This window comes from Archocentrus centrarchus, chromosome 20, assembly GCF_007364275.1.
Source record: "Archocentrus centrarchus isolate MPI-CPG fArcCen1 chromosome 20, fArcCen1, whole genome shotgun sequence".
Lineage (NCBI taxonomy): Eukaryota > Metazoa > Chordata > Actinopteri > Cichliformes > Cichlidae > Archocentrus > Archocentrus centrarchus.
This window is the reverse complement of record NC_044365.1, coordinates 9,756,718-9,776,224: the sequence shown is the minus strand read 5'-3', so window position 1 is coordinate 9,776,224 and position 19,507 is coordinate 9,756,718. Positions and strand designations below refer to the sequence as shown.

The window sequence follows — 19,507 nt, the reverse complement described above, 5'->3', positions numbered from 1 at the left end:
TTCTCCAGCCTTGGATTATGCTGCTTGGTAAATATCTGCAGAAATGTAAATCAAATCACACATGTTGCTATACACACTAAATAAACAGAAATTATGCACATACACGGTAAAATATGTGGCAATTTTCTGTACTAGGTTTTTTGTTTTTTTTTTTAGTCTTTTGGCTTCTAGTCCCAGATCATGAATTATTGAGCAAAAAATGAATTTCAGTTTTCACATTTACATTTTATTTTTATATAGTGCCAGTTCACAACAACAGTGCCAAGGCTCTTTATATTTTAAGTAACTGGATGATCTGATGAGCAAGCACATGGCAACAGTGGGGAGGAAGAACTCCTATTTAACAGAAAAATACTTCCAGCAGAACCTGACTCAGCGAGGGGTAACCATCTGCCATGACCGATCCAGTGGGGATCTTATACAAAGGATATGTAACTAGATTAATGTAGCAAAAAATCTGTCTCTGCATGTTAAATTTCAATAGATTGTTACAGTAGGACTATTTTCTCCTGATGACTTATTTTGAAAATACATGTTCACACTGATACAAACAGAAGGTATTGTATATTTAATTTTACTTTCCCCTCCTCACACACCATTAAGCACCCAGCTCCCTAGGCAACAACATTGTTGAGGAGGTCATCCATCCATGCAACCCCAACCCCTGTCCAAGCAACCACATATGCCAGGTCAACAGGAAGGGGTGCCTTGATGAACTCAACTGTCAGCCATACCTCTGTGTGCCAGGTAAGATGAATTACAACCCCTTTCAGCAGCTTCACATTATTCACATCCAAGAAGCTGAAGTCTGTGTGTGTGTTTTCAGGCTGTAAAATGGGTGAGGCCTCTGAGTTTTTGGTGCAACAGGACGCTCGTATTCAAGTTCCCATGCGCACTGGTCCTGCTGGGTGCTACGAGGTGTGCAGCTGTGGTCCCAGTGGGCACCTGGAGAACTGTGTGGAGATGTCCTGCATGGATACCAGCAAGCCGTGCATCATAGCAGGACAGAGGAAGAGTAGGGCTCTAAAATACATAAAATTCTTACATATACAGTTAGTGTAGATCCATAAACTTTTGGACAGTGTGGGAACTTTTGTAATTTTGCCTTTGTATACCACCACAGTGGATTTTAAATCAAACAGTCAAGATATGATGAAACTGTAGACTTTCAACTGTAATCATGGGATTTAACAAAAGCATTGCATTAACTGTTTAGGAATTACAATGTTTTAATATGTAGCTCAATAGCAATTAGACAAACTAACATAATTTTAACCATAGCTGTTGTCTTTAAAACTTAACCCTTTAACAGCGGCACTGATGCACCTGTGACCTGCCCTTACTTGCCGTGAACAGCTGTTTAACGCCGAGCATATCACCACTGAGGCGTCTGATCAAACGCGCTTTGAATTACTGTAATTACACGACCATTTGTCCTATCAGAAAAATTCCAATTGTTTCTGAAAGCTGAAAAATTGCACTTCACATCCAATTTAGGGTTATTACAGTAAAAGTCCATAAATGGCGTACTCCAGCAGCACCCAGTGTTGAGAATCCTATACTCAAATCTGAAGTACTTTGCTCTTTAGCCAGTCAAATGGATGATGGGGATGGCGGTAATTTAAAAAGTTAGGCCACTAGTGGAGATATGACATTCCTACACATCTTTCACGAGGGAGGGTGATTAGATTCATCATTTGGACAAGTGTGATGTACTGTGTCATAATTATTGCAGTAGAAGATTGTGGTTAGGGTTGTTACTAGAAAACACTTGACACCAGAGACCACCCAGTCACATCAACAGTCAACAGTCAGTGTTGTTTTTTTTTGTTTGTTTTTTAAATCACATTTAATCACATTGCCATGCTGGATTTGTATACTGTTTAAACACTTTGAAAACATATCTGATCTCAATGGGAAAAAATTATGCTAGATATCTATACTGATATGGACTGTTTAATGTGTTAGGAATGAAAGGATGCCACATTGTTTGATGGAAATTAAAGTTATCAACATTTAGAAGGCTGAATTCAAAGACAACCCCAAATATCAAAGTGAAAAAATAATGTGGCAGACTGGTCCCTTTTGCTGAGATTTTATTGCAGCAACTCAAAGTGGTATTCATTATGTTTGTATGGCTTGTATGCATGGCTGACAATATCAGGACATGCTATTAATGACACCACAGATGGCATTCTGGTGGATCTTCTTTCAGGTCTGTACCAGGGCATCACTGATCTCCTGGAATGTCTGAGGTGTAACCTGGCGGCATTGGATGGATTGAAACATAATGTCCCAGAAGAGTTATTGTATTTGAATTAGGTCAGGCAAGCATGGAGCCCACTCAGTGTATCAGTTTCCTTCATCCTCCATATTCTGGCCACATGAGGCTATTGTCATATACCAGGAGGAACCCAGGAATAACCAGGGTGGCAGTCGTGGACTTGCCAATTCTGGTATTCTATGGCAGGTGCCAGGCAAGTGAGCACAGGGCTCACTAGAGGACGTCAGGCCCTCAGGCCACCCTCAAGTCTGTTTCTGATTGTTTGGTCAGAGACATTCACACTAGTGGTTTGCTGGAGACTCTGGCATTGCTCATCTTGGTTCTCCTTGCACAAAGGAGCAGATATTGGTCCCACTGATGGTTTAGGGCCTTCTATAGCCATGTCCAGCTTTCCTAGAGTTAATGCCTGTCTTCTGGAATCTCCTCCATGCTCTTGAGACTGTGCTGGGAGATACAGCAAGCCTTCTGGCAATGGCATGCATAGATATCCCACCCTGAAGGGGCTGGACTGCCTGTGCAACCTCTGTATAGTCCAGGTATGGTCATGTTACCATTAGTGATACTGACCCTAGCCAAATGCAAAAGTATTGAAAAAAAAAATGTCAAAAAAGACAAAAAATGAAAATATTACACGTCGACGTTAAAATTCCATGTTGACTCATTTTTGTAGTCGACGTCATCGATTATGTCGTTAAATTGTTTCAGCCCTAGTAACACATCTCTATGGAATGGAAGGCAATCTGGGAAATCTTGTACATTCAGTTCAACAAATTGTTCACATCCTTTTATTCGGGATGATGTGTGTTACCAACAGGCCATGGGACATCTTTCAAGACTGACTGCCACAACTGTTACTGCTTTGCTGGTGACACCATTTGCTCCAGAAGAGAATGTCTCAGCTCCGTCAACACAGATGGCAGTCATCGCCACTTTACTGGTCAGTTTTTAATAGAGTTTGGCGATTTCTCATAATCAACTACTAAATCGAACTATTGTGTTATTTATTTTATTTTTTATTTTTTTTTGCGAGATTCAGTTACAGGTATGAGGTCAGTGGGGCCCGTTTCCTATTTATTTAATTATAACTTAAGGAGATAAAAGAGCTTTGGTTGGTTAATGATTTATTGGGGGGGGGGGGGGGGGGTATACTTGTCAGGAACAATCAGTAGTTTAATAAAGTTTTGATACAAGGATGCCATGATCATCATTTAAGCAGACTTATCAGAGAGACAAGAGGAATAAATAAACAATTTGGTCCTTTTTTTAAAGGCCTTAAACAGCTAGAATGGATTATGAACAGATTCATTCGTAAAGAAAAAAAAAAAACCCTTCTCTCTAGAATACTCCAAGCAGTAATATCCAGGGTTAAACAGGAAGTCAGTGCACAAATTTCTTATCATAACAACTGTTGTGTAAACATATGATGTAAAACCTGCACACCTGAATGAATCACAGGTGGCTGAGAGGAAAAAAGACACATCGTGCACTGATTGCTTACTGCTTATATATTTATAAAATTACAACATTTCATTCCATAAGAACTTCATCAGGTGTATCTCGACTGGTATCTTTTATACACAGTGTATGTAATGCTTTCATGGAGGTAGGCATATCATTGTCAAAGTTTATAAATAAGAAACTCCTTTATGGCAAAATACAAACAAGAATAGAAAGCCAGATTAGACAAAAACAAAAAAAAAATCTAAAGTAGCCAACCCAGACTTGGAACAAGATTCTTTAGACAGATGAAAGAAAATGGTTCATAATTCAAAGCATACAGTGCGAAACCTGTTGAGGCAGTGTTGTTCAAAGTTTTAGTTCATTGTTCTTACCAAAATAATTAGAAAGATCAGGGTTTGTGATGAGATTGCTAAAAAGTTATGTCCAGTGAGTCAACAAAAAAACCCCAAAAACGAGTGGTTAGCACTGCTGCCTCACAGTTAGAATAATATCTGAAAGGTCTGGGTTCGATTCCACCTTTGCCCAGGCCTCTCCCTCTCTTTGTATGGAGTTTGCATGTTCTCCCCGTGCTTGCGTGGGTTTCCTCCGGGTACTCCGGTTTCCTCCCACATTCCAAAGACATGCACTTACTGGGGTTAGGTTAATTGGCTACTCTAAATTGCCCATAGGTGTGAATGAGAGTGTGAGTGTGAAAGGTTGTTTGTCACTCTGTGTTGGCCCTGCAACAGGCTGGCGACCTGTTCAGGGTGTACCCTGCCTCTCACCCTATGACAGCTGGGATAGACTCCAGCCCCCCCGTGACCCTGAACAGGATGAGCGGAAGCGAATGGATGGATGGAGTTAACAAAAAAAAAAAAAAAGCATCGGGCAGAACCAAAATCTAGTATTCTCAGATGTTTGCCTATACCAGGGGTGTCCAAACTTGCAGCCCGCAGGCCGCTCCTGGCCCCACCCCCTTCTGGTCCGCGAATGGATGTCAAAAATAACATACAATTTGGCCCTTTAAGTTACTTTTTTGACATTTCACCTTCCCCTCCAATTAAGAGGGTTAAGTGAAATGTCAAAAAAGTAACTTAAAGGGCCAACTTGTATATTATTTTTTACATCCATTCGCGGACCGGAAGTAGTAGGCGGGGCCGGAAGCGGCCCGCGGGCCGAGTTTGGGCACCCCTGGCCTATACCTTGCAGAGTAGCTCTACTCTTTCCTTTAAAGCTTAAGTTTGTATTTTTTAGCTTCTCTGTTAAAAGTAAATTAGTCCTTAAAGTGTACACCAGCAACCCATCTCTGTGAAATAAAGATTTCTGCCTCCCCCTGCCCTCTCTTAGGTCTTCCCTGTAGCTGCCCGTACCGCTTCGTTCCAGTGTGTGCCTCTAATGGGCGGACCTATCCCAGTGCCTGTGTGGCACGGTGTATGGGATTCAAGGACAGTCAGTTTGTCTTCGGCCAGTGCCGCCTCAGTAATCCCTGCACCAGCAAACCCTGCCAGAGAAACCAGAGGTGAGTTCAGTAAATGGTCAAGAGCAGTAAAGAAAACTCACTATCCAGACTGGCCCTTCTTTTTTTGCACTTGTTCTTTGTCCCTTCATTTTTCATGACTGACAAGCAGGTAGCTGTTTCAGGTTGCTGTGTTTAGTAGAATCTACGATTCCATTTCATTCATATGGCTCTACTCTGGAACCTCCCCATCCTTCCATGTGCAAATGTGGAAAGCTGATTGTGGGAAGAAGAGTATCACAGACCAACAGCAGAGAACAGACCAACATTAGTAACAACAGATATAGCAGTCAGAAACAGCATGAAAAGGAGGAGTTAGGATGGAGGTGGGTTTCAAAACAGCCTCCAGAACTGTGGGCAGTAATAATAATAATAATAATATTATTATTATTATCTCTCTGGAGTTTGCATGTTCTCCCTGTGTCTGCGTGGGTTTCCTCCCACAGTCCAAAGACATACACTTACTGGGGTTAGGTTAATTGGTCACTCTAAATTGCCCATAGGTGTGAGTGTTGAATTGTTGTCTGTCTCTCTGTGTTGGCCCTATACAGGGTGTACCCTGCCTCTTGCCCTGTGTCAGCTGGGATAGGCTCCAGCGACCCTGAAAAGGATGAGCGGAAGATGATGGATGGATGGATTGATTATTATTATATTTCTACTATAATACAACTAATATAAAATCAACATTACAGTCAAAGCTAAAGAGCATTTGTGAAGCATCTGTAAAAGATGTTGAGATTTACCAACATCAAAAGAACTGCAAAGTAAAGTTGAAGTTAGTGCAGGTAAACCCAGCCTCATATTCTTTCTATTGTATTGTGCTGCTGCATGCAATGTAATGAAATTGTAAATGTAACACTAAAAGGTTTCTAGAATGTTTATCCCAAATGTTTTTGGTTTCATTGCTTTTTCTCCTGACTGATGTTGTCTGGAATGCATTTACCCTCTGTTCAAAAATGGAATGCAGACCTGCTGATAAGAGAAGTATTTGCACATATACACACGGCTGTAAAGCCTTTTGCTTTGTTCTGAGAGTAAATAATGCAGTAAGTGGGAGAGCCAACTCAGATGTGTGTAACACCTGATTCGTGCCCAGCCTTGGAGACTTGGCAGTTGCTATGGTAATAGAGCAGGGTTTTGTGTGTTCAGTAGAAGAGGTTTGAAATTTGCATACTTTGTGCAGTTTGAAATTTTTCACATAGTTCCTTCAAAAATGGAATGAAAGTTGTATACATGTATATTTGTGTGTTTGTCAGGTGCATCCCAAAGTTTCGTGTGTGTCTAAGTGACTTGTCAGATTGTCCTCAATATGAGTGCGTGGGGCACCTGGCAACCTGCGATAAGAACAGCAAGGAGTCAGCCTGCGACACTGACGGCCTGGTCCATCACAGTCTGTGCCATTTGCACCAGGCTGGGAAAACCCTGGCCTACATGGGCCACTGCGAGGTAGGTTCCACAAGAAAGAGGAAGACAGAAGGATTTATCCTCATCTTGAGAAACTAGAAATGGCTGAGCTGGGAGCTTTGACTCTGTTGTTGCTGTTTTTATCACTTTTTTTTTTTTTTAAGGAGGGAGCTTAATCATCTGCAGTCTTCAGTGTTGTTAAAGCAATAATGGGCAGACCTTTGTCAAGGTTTAATAATGCTTTCAATTAGCCTTTAACCTCAGACTAAACACAGTATGAGGTACCGGACAAAACAGTCATAGAGAGTGCCTCAGAGGAATTAGCATGCTCATTTTATTATTAGTACTTCTTCCCATCTGCACTTGTTGATTGTCAAGTTAAGGTGATGTTCAGTCATGTCCTTCACCTGTCCATGAATTTGGCATAACAGAAGTGTGTGTGTGTGTGTGTGTGTGTGTGTGTGTGTGTGTGTGTGTGTGTGTGTGTGTGTGTGTGTGTGGCTTTGTATTTACTATTTAATTTTTTCCTTTCTATTTCACTTTTCTGTTTTCAATTTTATTTAGTTTCAGTCAGTTTGAAAATGTTTTAGTTTTTGTCTTGTTATTTATTATTATATGAAATGAATATTCCGCGGGCAAGATTTAAGAAACTCGTCAGAGGTGTTACAATAAAAGCACGCTTTTTTGAAGCAACTGAATCACAGTCTTGTAGACATCCAAAATCTCAGTAAACATGTGCATCAAAGCCTCATCAGGCAATCTGTAATAACAAATTTTACCAAACTAACAAATACTAAAACTAAGAATATTTCCTCTATATTTTATTTTATTTTATTTTTAGTTAGTTTTCAGCACTGCGCCAGTGGTTAGCACTGCTGCCTCACAGTTAGAATAACATCTGAAAGGTCTGGGTTCGATTCCACCTTGGCCCAGGCCTCTCCCTCTCTCTGGAGTTTGCATGTTCTCCCCGTGCTTGCATGGGTTTCCTCCGGGTACTCCGGTTTCCTGCCACATTCCAAAGGCATGCACTTACTGGGGTTAAGTGTGAAAGGTTGTTTGTCTCTCTGTGTTGGCCCTGCGACAGGCTGGCGACCTGTTCAGGGTGTACCCTGCCTTTCGCCCTATGACAGCTGGGATAGGCTCCAGCACCCCCCCCCCCCGCGACCCTGAACAGGATGAGCGGAAGCGAATGGATGGATGGATAGTTTTCCAAATGTACAAAACTATTTCAGTCAGTTCTTTGTGTAGTTCTAATTTTGGAGGAGAGGGAATGTATACCACCCACACATACCATTGTAGTTATAGTGATAACTACAATGGTATGTGTGGGTGGTATACATTCCCTCTCCTCCAAAACTAGGTTATTTATGTTGCCAGTTGGTAGTATCCACTGATAAGACCATAGCAGCTGTTCAGGAACAAAAAATGTCAGTGTCGTGCTCAAACCCTTCAGGTTTAACTACTTTGAGGCCCTAAGGGGTCAAAAATTAATCTTTAAACAAGCTCTCACTATTAAATCGTCACCTAATAAAAACTTTTGGCAACTGTCAGAATCCCAAAAATGTATGTTTAAAGTTAGATTTCCTCTAATTCATTACACATAAGTGAATAAGTAAACAAGTAAGTAATAAGGAAAAATTTCTCTCACCGCTTGTCCTGAATCTGCCCTGACAGAGTGACTATAGTTGCCACTAACCTGTGGTAACTATGTTGGAAACTCTCAGTTTGTCTTAACGGTAGGAAAAGTTTGTGATACAACTGTGTGAATAGGCTATATACCAGAGGTTATCAACTACATTGTCCAGGGGTCAGAATTTTTCTCAGCAGACAGTGAGGGCCAGACGCTCTTGTAAAGTAAAATAAAATCAATATTGTATGGGGTGTACACCCTGTACAGGTCGCCAGTCTGTCACAGGGCTAACACAGAGAGACAGACAACAATTCATACTCATATTCACACCTATGAGGAATTTAGAGTAACCAATTAGCCTAACCCCAGTAACTGGGGGGAAACCAGAGCACCCGGAGGAAACCTACGCAGACATGGGGAGAACAAGCAAACTCCACACAGCGAGAAGCCTGGGCCAAGGTGGAATCCAACCTAGACCTTCTAGATGTCAATCTAGCTGTGAGCCATCAGTGTTAGCACCATGCCACCATGCTGCCCACAAAATAAATAAATAAATAAAATTTGGGGGATGGGGGGGTATTAAATCCAACTTGACCACTATGATCATAGCACCAAGGGTAATCTTGGCATTAAAAGGACATCACTCGAGGTGAAAGTGAGGCAAAGGGCGTGCTCCTGATGTGAGTTATAAACTGTGACCAGGTTTTGTCATATTTATCCTCTGACCCACGTATTGTATACCTAAGTTTTTCTACGTCCAATCCCAACATCACCTCCCTAATCCAATGTATGTAGGCAGGGAGGGTTCTTCCCCTTCCAGTTCAACCATATCAGATGGCGGGTATGCAGTGATGTATAAGCGATGGCATTTCTATGGGGGCAGGAGAACTTCAACTCAAAATGATCGGGAAAAGGAAATTCGTCTGCTGAACAGTTGAAAGGGGACAGAACAACAAATTAGGGCTGTTTCTCAATATGTACTTGTGAAACATCATCAGTCACAGCTCAAATACTCTTCCCATTCAAAGTACACATTAAGTCAAGTATGCTAAAATTCCCGGATGTGTTCTTGCTCCACCCCTTCTATCAAGGAAGCATTGGATGGTGACTTGTGTGTACTCAGTGCAGCCAAGTATCCCAGAATGCATTTTGAACAAAACTTAAGTGCAGCAATGGTGGAGGAAAGCAGCCAAACTGAGTAAAATTTTGAAATATTATTATTTATATGATACAAAATGTAAAAAGATGTTTGTCGGCAAGAATGCAGATGTGTAAACCTCAAATATTTGCTTGATTTATCAAGATATTGCTTAACTGCAAAAGTGCTCCAACACTCTGAAATGTCTACTCCCGCTGCCATTCGAGGCTTACTATCCCCAGAGCAAGTGCCTGACTTCTGGCACATCGATTTCAAAACCCCCGCTGGCTTTTGTACACAGATATAATTCACTCAGATGATATCTAGCAGTTAATGTCTGTTTTATATCAGTGTTTCATTTGTTCCTGAGCAAACTGATTTGGTTGAGATTAAAGTTAAGCTTCATAACTGGATAGTTTTATTTACAGTGGTATGCAAAAGTTTGGGCACCCCTGATAATTTTCATGATTTTCCTTCATTGGTTTATCATTCATTGATTCATTCAATCATTGGTTGTTTGGATCAGCAATTTCAGTTAAATATATAATATAGCAGACAAACACAGTGATATTTGAGAAGTGAAATAGGATTTACAGAAACTGCAATAATTACTTAAACAAAATTAGGCAGGTGCATAAGTTTGGGCACCCCAACAGAAAAATTACATCAATATTTAGTAGATCCTCCTTTTGCAGAAATAACAGCCTCTAAACATTTCCTCTAGCTTCCAGTCAGAGTCTGGATTCTTTTGGACCATTCTTCTTTCCAAAACATCTCCAGTTCAGTCAGGTTTGATGGTTTCCGAACATGCACAGCCCGCTTTAAATCACACCACAGATTTTCAATAATATTCAGGTCTGGGGACTGAGATGGCCATTCGAGAACATTGTACTTGTTCCTCTGCATGAATGCCTTAGTAGATTTTGAGCAGTGTTTAGGGTCGTTGTCTTGTTGAAGTATCCAGCCCCAGTGCAACTTCAATTTTGTCACTGATTCTTGAACATTGTTATCTAGAGTGCTGTTCAAGTTATACCATTGGTGGGTGGTGCTCTGTCAGCACACCTTCAATATACATTTTGGCATGCCAGAACTATCAAGTATCTTTCCCTGCCACTAGATCAAACTCAGCTGCTATTCAGTACACTACTCCTCTCTTCACCTGACACTATAAAACATATGGCCTCAAATTTGATGGCATGATTACAAAATGAATTAAAGCTGCAAGCAGCGATGAGAGGGGTCTCACACCTTGGCACACGTCCAGGTGTGCTGTAGTTGAGTTGTACTGCATCTCGGGCATGCTGTAGGTTAGGAGTGTCATGCGGTCACATGTATGTTTTAAGCCTGGAATACTAATTAAAATTTAATGCTCATGAAAAATTTCCTCATCAGCCTTTCCTTTCCTGTTGCCACTAGGTGGCACTCTGAGTGTGGCCTAATATTGACACACAGATGTCTCCAGACTCAGGTGCTCATCAAGCAATTCTGAAACAGATTGGACATTTGAGATGTTACAATCTGGCATGCTGCCACTAACACACCGTTTGATTGAAACTTAAAGCTTTTAACATCACCAAGTCTTTAGGTTGCACTCACCAAAAATCATGTTGACCTGATAAAATCTCTAGATGAAGTTTGAAACAGTATAATGGCTGGAAATCTCCACCAAAATGTAATCTTTAATTCAAAATGGTGGACTTCCTTTTGGGGTCAGAAAGTCTGTGGGACTCCAAGTGTATCGGGTCCCATAGACTTTTTCTTTTTTTTTTGTACATCTTAGGATTTTACTCCTGTGTATCAAATTTTGTTCATGTGGCCCAAACTATATGTCATTACTTCACTTCATTTAATATGTTAACTGTAGTGAACCACAGTTGGCTACTCCCAACTATGACATTTTTTTAACTTTATTTATCATGGAATTACAAGGTATCAGGCCTCATCTTGCCGTAAACGAGTTTATCAGTCAATTGTTTAGTTACTTTTGAACTTCTGAAAAGATTTTTGTTAAACCCCTTGAATTAAAGCTGAAAGTGTGCAGTTCAATCACATCCTCATTCTAGATGATCTGCAGATGTTCGGGGGGTTCTTTAGACATTGAAGTGGTGCTTACAAAAATTGATTAATTCCCCTCAGCAGCCTTCCAAATGTTGGCCAATCAAACAAAGTGGGCTTTAAGGAAAGACGAGGTTAAGAAGCCGGGCACTAATATTGCCTGTTTCAGAAATAAAAAGGCTGAATGTGATAAATTACATTTTTTCTTCACTTTTTTTTTAGTCATGTAACACTACTCTAGTGAATTAACAGAATAAAATTGCAAATAAAAAAAGCATAATTTTTAGTTTGTTTTTAAACTTACAAACATTTATTTTTTTACTTTTTGGCCACAGCGGCTTTTATCGACAGTCTATAGAGGCAGGAAATGGGGGAAAGATATAGGGGAAGACATGCGGGCAAGTTGGCAACAGGCTGGGACTCAAGTCCGCACCGCCACACCACAGCGCGGCGTATGCATGTGGTCACCTGCTCCACCACTGAGCCACCTGGGTGCCCCTTACAAACATTTCTTAAAACACATTTTGTCAGATACCCCAGTAACGTTTTGTCTATTTGAAATTATTTCTACATCACTATGAAGTATAGTAAAAATGTACATTTTTGTTTTGTCCAGACCAACAGTAGATTAAATAAAGCTTTTGATTGTTTGATGTACATGTGTATAGTACAAATAGAATACACTCAAATAAGTTTTACATGTCAAAGTGCAAACTTGGTGTGCTCTGTTTTCAGGATGCCTGCAAGAAGCCACAGCAAGTCTGTGGCCATAATGGGGAGACCTACAACACAGTGTGTGGTGCCTTTTCTGACCGTGTGGCTGTAGACTATGAGGGCCCTTGCCAAGGTGTGGGGACTGTATCTGACATGGCCCCTGACTCAGCCTGCAGTTTGGTTCCTTGTCCAACACTGTCCACTCCAGTCTGCAAACCTGTCACCCCACCTGGTGAGTGGAGAGCATGTATATGACTATGGTCAGCCGACAGGTGAAACTACACTGTGTACATGACATTTATGCAGCATTATGGGGAGTATAGTGGTACACAGTAAAATGGGCAGTGTTAATGCAACACTAAAAGAGTCAATTTTAACACTGAGCCAGTGAACATATGGTCCCGCCCTGTACAGTGTTAAAATTACACTGAGCTCAGTGTTACATTTTCAGAGTTGATTTTACTCTGATTAGAGTTAAATTTAGCTATAGAGTAAAATTTAATCAGCACTCACATTGTTAATATACTTTTACTCTATGACATAAATAACACTCACAGTGTTATTTAAATATGACACTGCTACTTTAAGTGTTATTCTAAATCAACTCCTACAATTTTTTCTTAACAAGTGTAAGATCTATTTAACTGTTAATTAAATTTAACTCTAAACAGTGTTAATGTGTAACCAATTCAGTCAGTGTCAAAAAAATTTACACAATTATATACTGTTTTTATAAACCTATTGTTAATATTTCTTACGACATACAGCCAAAGATATTTGTAGCACAAAAAGAACCCATCTTCCTTGTCTTATTAATTTATTAAGTTCAGTACAAAAATAAAATGCACTTAAAGGCTTCTCTGCATTTTCAGTTTGATTAGAAAGAAAAAACTTTTCTAAGACAATGTGAATTTACTGGAACATCTTTATCCATTTATCTAAGAAATACATATTTTTTGAAGAACTTGACATTAGTGCCATTTTTAACAAACGACAAATATCAATTGGTCAGTGACAAAGTTAAAAGCACCCATTTTCTTAAGGTCATAAAATTTTACACAAAAGCTTTTCAAATTAGATCTTTAGATTACCAGTGACCAATTAGGAATATGTTGTTGCCGATGAAATTCTGTAGCCCCAGTTGAAAGTAATTTTGTGTTTGACATGGAGAGAGAGAGTGTTCACTACAAAGTTCTGAAGCAATTTCAGCACCTTCCTTTAACTCTCCAAGTTCCAAGACGTACATGTTGTGGAGCATTTGATTATAAACAGTTCCAAATACGAAGTGAAAAATTTCATCAAAAGCTCCAAGTGAGCTGGCTGACTTGCATGGTACGACCTGCTTGTCCAGAACAATGAAGAACTCATGAATGGTGCTCCTCTTTGTCCCAACAGCAAGTGGGTAGGGCTGCGTAGTGGAGTTCATGGCATCAGCATGTTCCTGGACACTTGTTCCACTCTAAGTATGAAAAAAAGGAAAAATAAGTGGGATTTAAAATTTCTGTCAAAAACTGCCAGAAGCTTTCCCTGTCAAAGTTCAAATCAACACCTAACCAACACTCTCTGCCCCCAAATAGAAGAATACATAGCAATAAAAGGAATGAAATTGGTTCCATATAATTTTAAAACAGAATCCATTTCATATATGAAAAGAATCATAGCAAAAGAGGAGAAAGGGAACAGGTAATAGTTGTTGCAAAAATTAACATACATTACAAACCTTCTGGAAGACCACATGGTGCTCCTCATCCTGGGATGGAGAAACCTTCCCACGTCTTTTGTAACCCTGACAGGAAGGAGGAATCAGGTGGAACAGGAGAATGATGGAAGCAAGATCACTGTCCCAGCCTGTGAGAACAGAAATAACACAGAACATGAAAATAAAGAAAAAAAATTAGAAGGCTATTCCTTTAAAGCCGAAACATAAAGAAATCCAATAGAAAATTCAATTAAATAAAAAATTCTTTACAATTCCTCCAGCTACTATTAATACTTAGGTTTAAGTCCTACAGAATAAAACTACCAGAGGTAAGGGTCTCATCCAGTTCCTCCTCACTTGAAGCTCCTTCAGCACAGTAGATCACTTCTTCAAGGTCGGTTGAGGTAGGGAGAGTCTTGCTCTGCTGGATCACTTTATGCTTGAAAACAGTCAGCCACCGAAAGTAAAAGGCATTCTATTAATTGAGCACAGAAAATAAGACAAGAAGTACAACACTCATCAAAAATAATAAAAAACACATTGAAAATAATCACTGCAAACCATACACTACCATGTTGAAAAATTATGTAAAATAAAAACAAATGTATTCCAATATAAAACGAATGTTTGCAGTTTATGGGGGAAAAAAAAAATGTTGGCACTAACCTCTCCAAAAACCTGGTAGCTACATCTTCTCCAAATTCCAGAATGAAGTCTTGATCAATCTAAACATATGGAAAAAGAGCTTATTGCAATATAACACAAAGCCAATTCATCTCCAGGCCTTTATTTCAGGGGCAGGTTTGTTTAAAGAGGTTATTAATTTAAAAAACAAAGATCTTACTGGATTGTGTGATCAACTCATGATCAGAAACTAACTTCTTTGATTTAATTTTTTTGACCAAACCTACTTAGGTAAAGCATCAAAAGTAAAGTGTGGAGTTTGCCCAAAATGAGATGTATAGCTATTTTAGAAGGTTTTCATTTTAGAGAACAAGTCAATTCACTTATGAACACACAATTGTACATCAACAGGCTATTTGTGTAAAATGCTGAATTACCAAGCCTCTGACATCTCTGAAGCGAGGAAATTCAGTCAAGACGCTGGATGATCTGTTTTCGTCCAGGACCATCTTGCAACGGTAATCAAACATCATCTTCATTTTGTTCCTGATGGCGGCCTCATCAGAAGAGTATTTCATGAAGGAATTAGCTTCCTTATATGGCTCTTCTCTTAGGGTCACCTCAGGGTTAAATGAAGCATCTCCTCTGGCTGTTGGTCCACACCCAGTCAGCTGACATGATGATCTTCTCCCCTCTGATAAGGTGCTCTTCCTCTGGATGGTTTTAAGCCTCCATGCTAAGTAGCCACTTTAACCATAATAGAAATCTTCCTTTAAAATAGGTTAACAGGCTATTTTATTAGAAAGGCAGCATTTGGGTCAAAAGATAAAGAATTTAAAACAACTTGGATATTGGATTTAATACTTACATATCCATTTTTGGAATAAGGATCACGCAGGTTTGGGAACTTTTCAATCATGCCTTGAGCATACATCTCTCTCACATGTTGTGGTGGTGCTGTCCTAAAGGAGCAAATTAAATTAGGGCTGCAACTTTAGTAATTAAGTATTCTATCGATAATTCCATTGATTACTGAAGTAATTGGATAAGAATTACAGTTCATCTGCATATTTTAACTTCCGTACAGCAGTTTTTCCCTGTGTGAAACAAACAGGGTGATTGAAGCAGCTACAAAGTTGTCTTTTCTTCACTTGCTGATCAGGTGGTTGATGGAGGACTTCCAGCTGCTTCCCAGTAAACGTGTAATAGTGGGTGGTTCGGGGGGGGGGGGGGCTTCTTTTGGATGCTAGAAAAACGTCTCCTTTTGCTCCACCTGAGCTCACGTCTCAGTAAGGGCTCCGCCTCTTTAGGTGTGTATGAAGCAAGCAGCAATAATAGCAGCGATCTAGCCGGTGCGGAGTCCGCGGGGTGTGCTCCTGTCTGCTAAATGCTGTGACAGCAGAATTCTGAAAGTAAACCGATTTTCTCAGCCCAGTGTAACGGCGTCTCAGCGCCTGGCGATCAACGACTAAAACACTGTTTTGACTCAAGAATTACTTTAAACAAACCACAAACGTAGTTGATCATTTGATATTCATCTGAGGACGATTTCATGTTCGTTGATAGTAACAAGCATAACTTTAATAGAATACCATTAAAAAGTAGAAATAGCTGAGATTTAATTAACACCGACGATACATTTCATGCTGTTTCCGCAGCTCCCACAGAAGGAGTTTCCCCGGAGGCAAATTGAAAACATAACCCGGGGGAGCTCGAGGCAGGTGTCTGAAGTCAATTCCCAAAATCAGCCCTGAAGTATATTTTATAGGTTCCTATCAACGTTTGGAAGCGTAGTGACCCGTTAATGCAATTTTATGTCTAAAATGCCATCTTTATTTAATGCTAAATATAGGATAACATTTTGAAGGTTTAAGCTAGCTAACAACTCCTCAAACATCTGTCACGTGAAAAGCATATTTTTTTCTGTCTGAAGAACCATGTTATTTTAATATACTGCTTTGAGTGTAACGACAGTGAAAATTCAGGAAAAAAATGAAAAATTGAGGAAACTTACCGAGACTTTTCCAGCAAGGCGGAGAAGTTGAAAATGGCGCCGATAAAATTCTCTTCGGTCTGGCACAAAGTGCAAGGGGGCGGAGCTTTTCAGAGTACTTTTTTACACTCAGTTTGGAGAATTTTCATTAACACTGCATTATAGTGTTTTAGTAACTCTAACCGAGTGCATTTCCTTTAACACTTGACAAGTTACACTGTAAAGAGTTATTTTTAAAAAACCTGTTTTAACTCTGAATATTTACACCAACACTGCAGAACATAAGGAGGCATTTTACACCCACTGGTGTTGAACTGACTCTTATAGAGTTTACATGTTCTGACACTGCTTATTTGACACTCAGGATTTTACTGTGTACAGTAGTTAGGACTGTCACCTCACAAAAAGAAGGTTTCTGGTTTGAACCTCAGCTCTCTGTGTGGAGACTGCATGTTGTTCCCTTGCCTAAATGGGTTTTCTCTGAGTATTCCAGCTTCCTCACTCAACGACATGCATGTTAGGTTAATTGGTGATTGTAAATTGGCCATGGGTGTGAGGTAAAGTGTTTAAAGTGCATAACATATAGCACTGTATGAATGTATGGTTTAAAAAGTTTAAAAAGACTAGAAAAGTGCTACATAAATGTAAACACATTACATTATATTATTACCTCTCAATTCATCCAGGAGCCTGCTGTCCTATATGTGCCAGTATGCTGCAGATCCTCTGGAACAAAGAGCAGATGAACACATTCTCACAGGTATGGAGATCTTACAGTTTAGCTGTTTTGTGTTTAGGTAACAAAACTTCTGTTCTTTCACTGTCCAGTATTGTATTATATTATCAGATTCACATTTGAGTACTTGTTAAGTTTGAACTATAGGTAGGGTATGGATGCTACAAAATGAGTATGTGTAAATGGTGGTATAACCCATGCAAAGGGTATAGGATAACCTTAAATCTTTAAAATAAATAAATAAAACCTTTATTTATCAATAGAAGTACAAAAGGGACAGTGAACACAAGCAACAATAGTGCAAAAAAGAAAAGTAAAGTAATAGTAAATAACATTTACAAATAATAATAATGAAACTTAAATAAAATAAAATAATTACATAAATACCAACACCAAAGAAAGAAATAACCATAAATGTAAAGTTTTATAAATGTTCATTGCATAGTTGGTTTTCAACACATTTCAGTTATTTTTTTTATAGGTTTTTGTTTTTTTTAAAGTTTGACAGATCATCCATAAAAATTTTAAACAGTGTTTTAATGTTCCAGAATCGACATTTATGAATAAGTTAAAACAGATTCAGTTTTCATGTCCTTCATTATCAGACCATATTTTACTTTGTTGAAAGCCAGCTTGGGGTAATTTGCCTTTTTTTGATATCAACTTTTGAAAGAAGTCCCAAAACAAAATGCCCAACATGAACACATAAAATAGGTGAGCCAATGTTTCAATGTCTGAGTCACAGAATAGCTATTTTTATCATCTTGAACTTGTTGCAAGGATAAATATAATTTATCATTTTGCACCATCAAGTGTGTTTCATTATCCTTTGAGGAGAGAGGTATCTTTTTTCTAATCCTGAGAGTCATGTCATTGGGGTAATCTTTCATCATATTTTTTCTTTTTTAATGACAAGAGAGAAAAGAATAGTTGTAAGTGCGTCCCTTAAGAAGTCATACATGTCTGAATTTTAAACCATTGATATAAAGTTTAACTTAGCTCTAACAACTGATGTCAGTACATCTTTCCCCATATTTATCAAGCTTTTAGGATTACGCTGACAACAATTGTAATTTATTGGTGAATTCACTGAACTCTTGTAAATTCCCAGAGGAGTCCAGATTTACCTGCATCTCCTTTCCTAATATAATACATATATTCCTAATATATGTATTCCTCCAGAGAAGCCTAAAAATAGTGTGATAGGTTAATTAATCTGTTAGGGATTGCAAGATAAAAGGCAAGATTTATAATTCTGGAGGAAGCTTTGGTTTTGGTGATTAAAATTCTTCCAAAAATAGGCAAGGCCCTTTGTACCCAGGAATTTTGTAAGGAATTGAGCTTTTGAACTTTGAATTTTCCAATGTTTAATTCTTCTCTAATTTTTCAGTCTTTTGAAATGAGCATACCTAAATATTTAACTTCATTTTTAATTGGTGTTGTATGTAGATCTGTTTGAGTGTAATCATGTATTGCAAGCAGCTCAACATCTTTAATTTCAAGTGCAGTCTGGAAGCATTAGAAAATTTCTGTAATTTAGTAATTGCAAGAAGACTTTTGTCTGAGTCCATGAAGAACAGTGTGACATCATCAGCCAACTGCAATATGGAGTATTATCTACCACACTGACTAACAAGGGACATCTTATACAAACAGAGAACTTAATGAGAAACACACAATGCAGAGATAAACTGAAAATCCTGAATCAAAATAATAGTGCCATGGTGAATTTGAGCATTTGTCATGAAATTTAAATTGCCTGTCATTCACATGTACATTATCTATCCATCCATCCATCCATCCATCCATCCATTCACTTCCACTTATCCTGTTCAGGGTCGCGAGGGGTGCTGGAGCCTATCCCAGCTGACATAGGGTGAGAGGCAGGGTACACCCTGTACAGGTCGCCAGCCTGTCGCATGGCTAACACAGAGAGACAGACAACGTCCACACTCACATTCACACCTATGGGCAATTTAGAGTTTCCAATTAACCTAACCCCAGTAAGGTCAAATCAGGCCAAATCAGGTCTAAACTTCTCAAGTGTGATAAAGGGTTCCTCCTAAAAGCAACAGCATGGCCATAGTGCTTCCTATTGGGAACAGGATATGTCATGTTTTACACTTTGAGGTATAGCTTCAAGGTGGTTGAGCAGAATCATCTCAAATTTGGTCAGGGAAGCTCTAAGGAGTTGACCCGAGAGGGTATTGAAAACTGAGTTTTTGTCAGAGGGCATGACCACGGGCGTGGCGAATTTTGATCTTTTGCCATGAA

General features: G+C 39.2%; 1 protein-coding gene and 2 long non-coding RNA genes across 4 annotated transcripts in view; 1 reads left to right on the top strand and 2 right to left on the bottom strand.

Annotated features, from left to right (window-relative positions):
* reck (reversion-inducing-cysteine-rich protein with kazal motifs) overlaps positions 1-19,507 on the top strand; it is a 118,613-nt gene that overhangs the window by 78,029 nt on the left and 21,077 nt on the right. Inside the window, exons 13-19 of the mRNA XM_030756825.1 lie at positions 604-747; positions 827-1,015; positions 3,099-3,221; positions 5,072-5,243; positions 6,497-6,686; positions 12,203-12,413; positions 17,184-17,257. Coding sequence (XP_030612685.1) covers positions 604-747; positions 827-1,015; positions 3,099-3,221; positions 5,072-5,243; positions 6,497-6,686; positions 12,203-12,413; positions 17,184-17,257 — 1,103 coding nt within the window. The remainder of the gene's footprint in view (positions 1-603; positions 748-826; positions 1,016-3,098; positions 3,222-5,071; positions 5,244-6,496; positions 6,687-12,202; positions 12,414-17,183; positions 17,258-19,507) is intronic.
* Positions 13,248-14,332, bottom strand: LOC115799601 (uncharacterized). The gene is made up of 3 exons (XR_004021607.1): positions 14,205-14,332; positions 13,893-14,029; positions 13,248-13,640 (listed from the first exon to the last, which is right to left on the bottom strand). It is a non-coding gene; the product is annotated as an uncharacterized LOC115799601 (long non-coding RNA).
* On the bottom strand, positions 14,545-16,725 carry LOC115799600 (uncharacterized). Of its 2 annotated transcripts, XR_004021604.1 has the most exons (4): positions 16,519-16,725; positions 15,373-15,466; positions 14,942-15,251; positions 14,545-14,605 (listed from the first exon to the last, which is right to left on the bottom strand). It is a non-coding gene; the product is annotated as an uncharacterized LOC115799600 (long non-coding RNA). The 2 variants fall into 2 exon arrangements; XR_004021605.1 differs by lacking the exon at positions 16,519-16,725 and having other exon boundaries at positions 14,942-15,274; positions 15,373-15,594.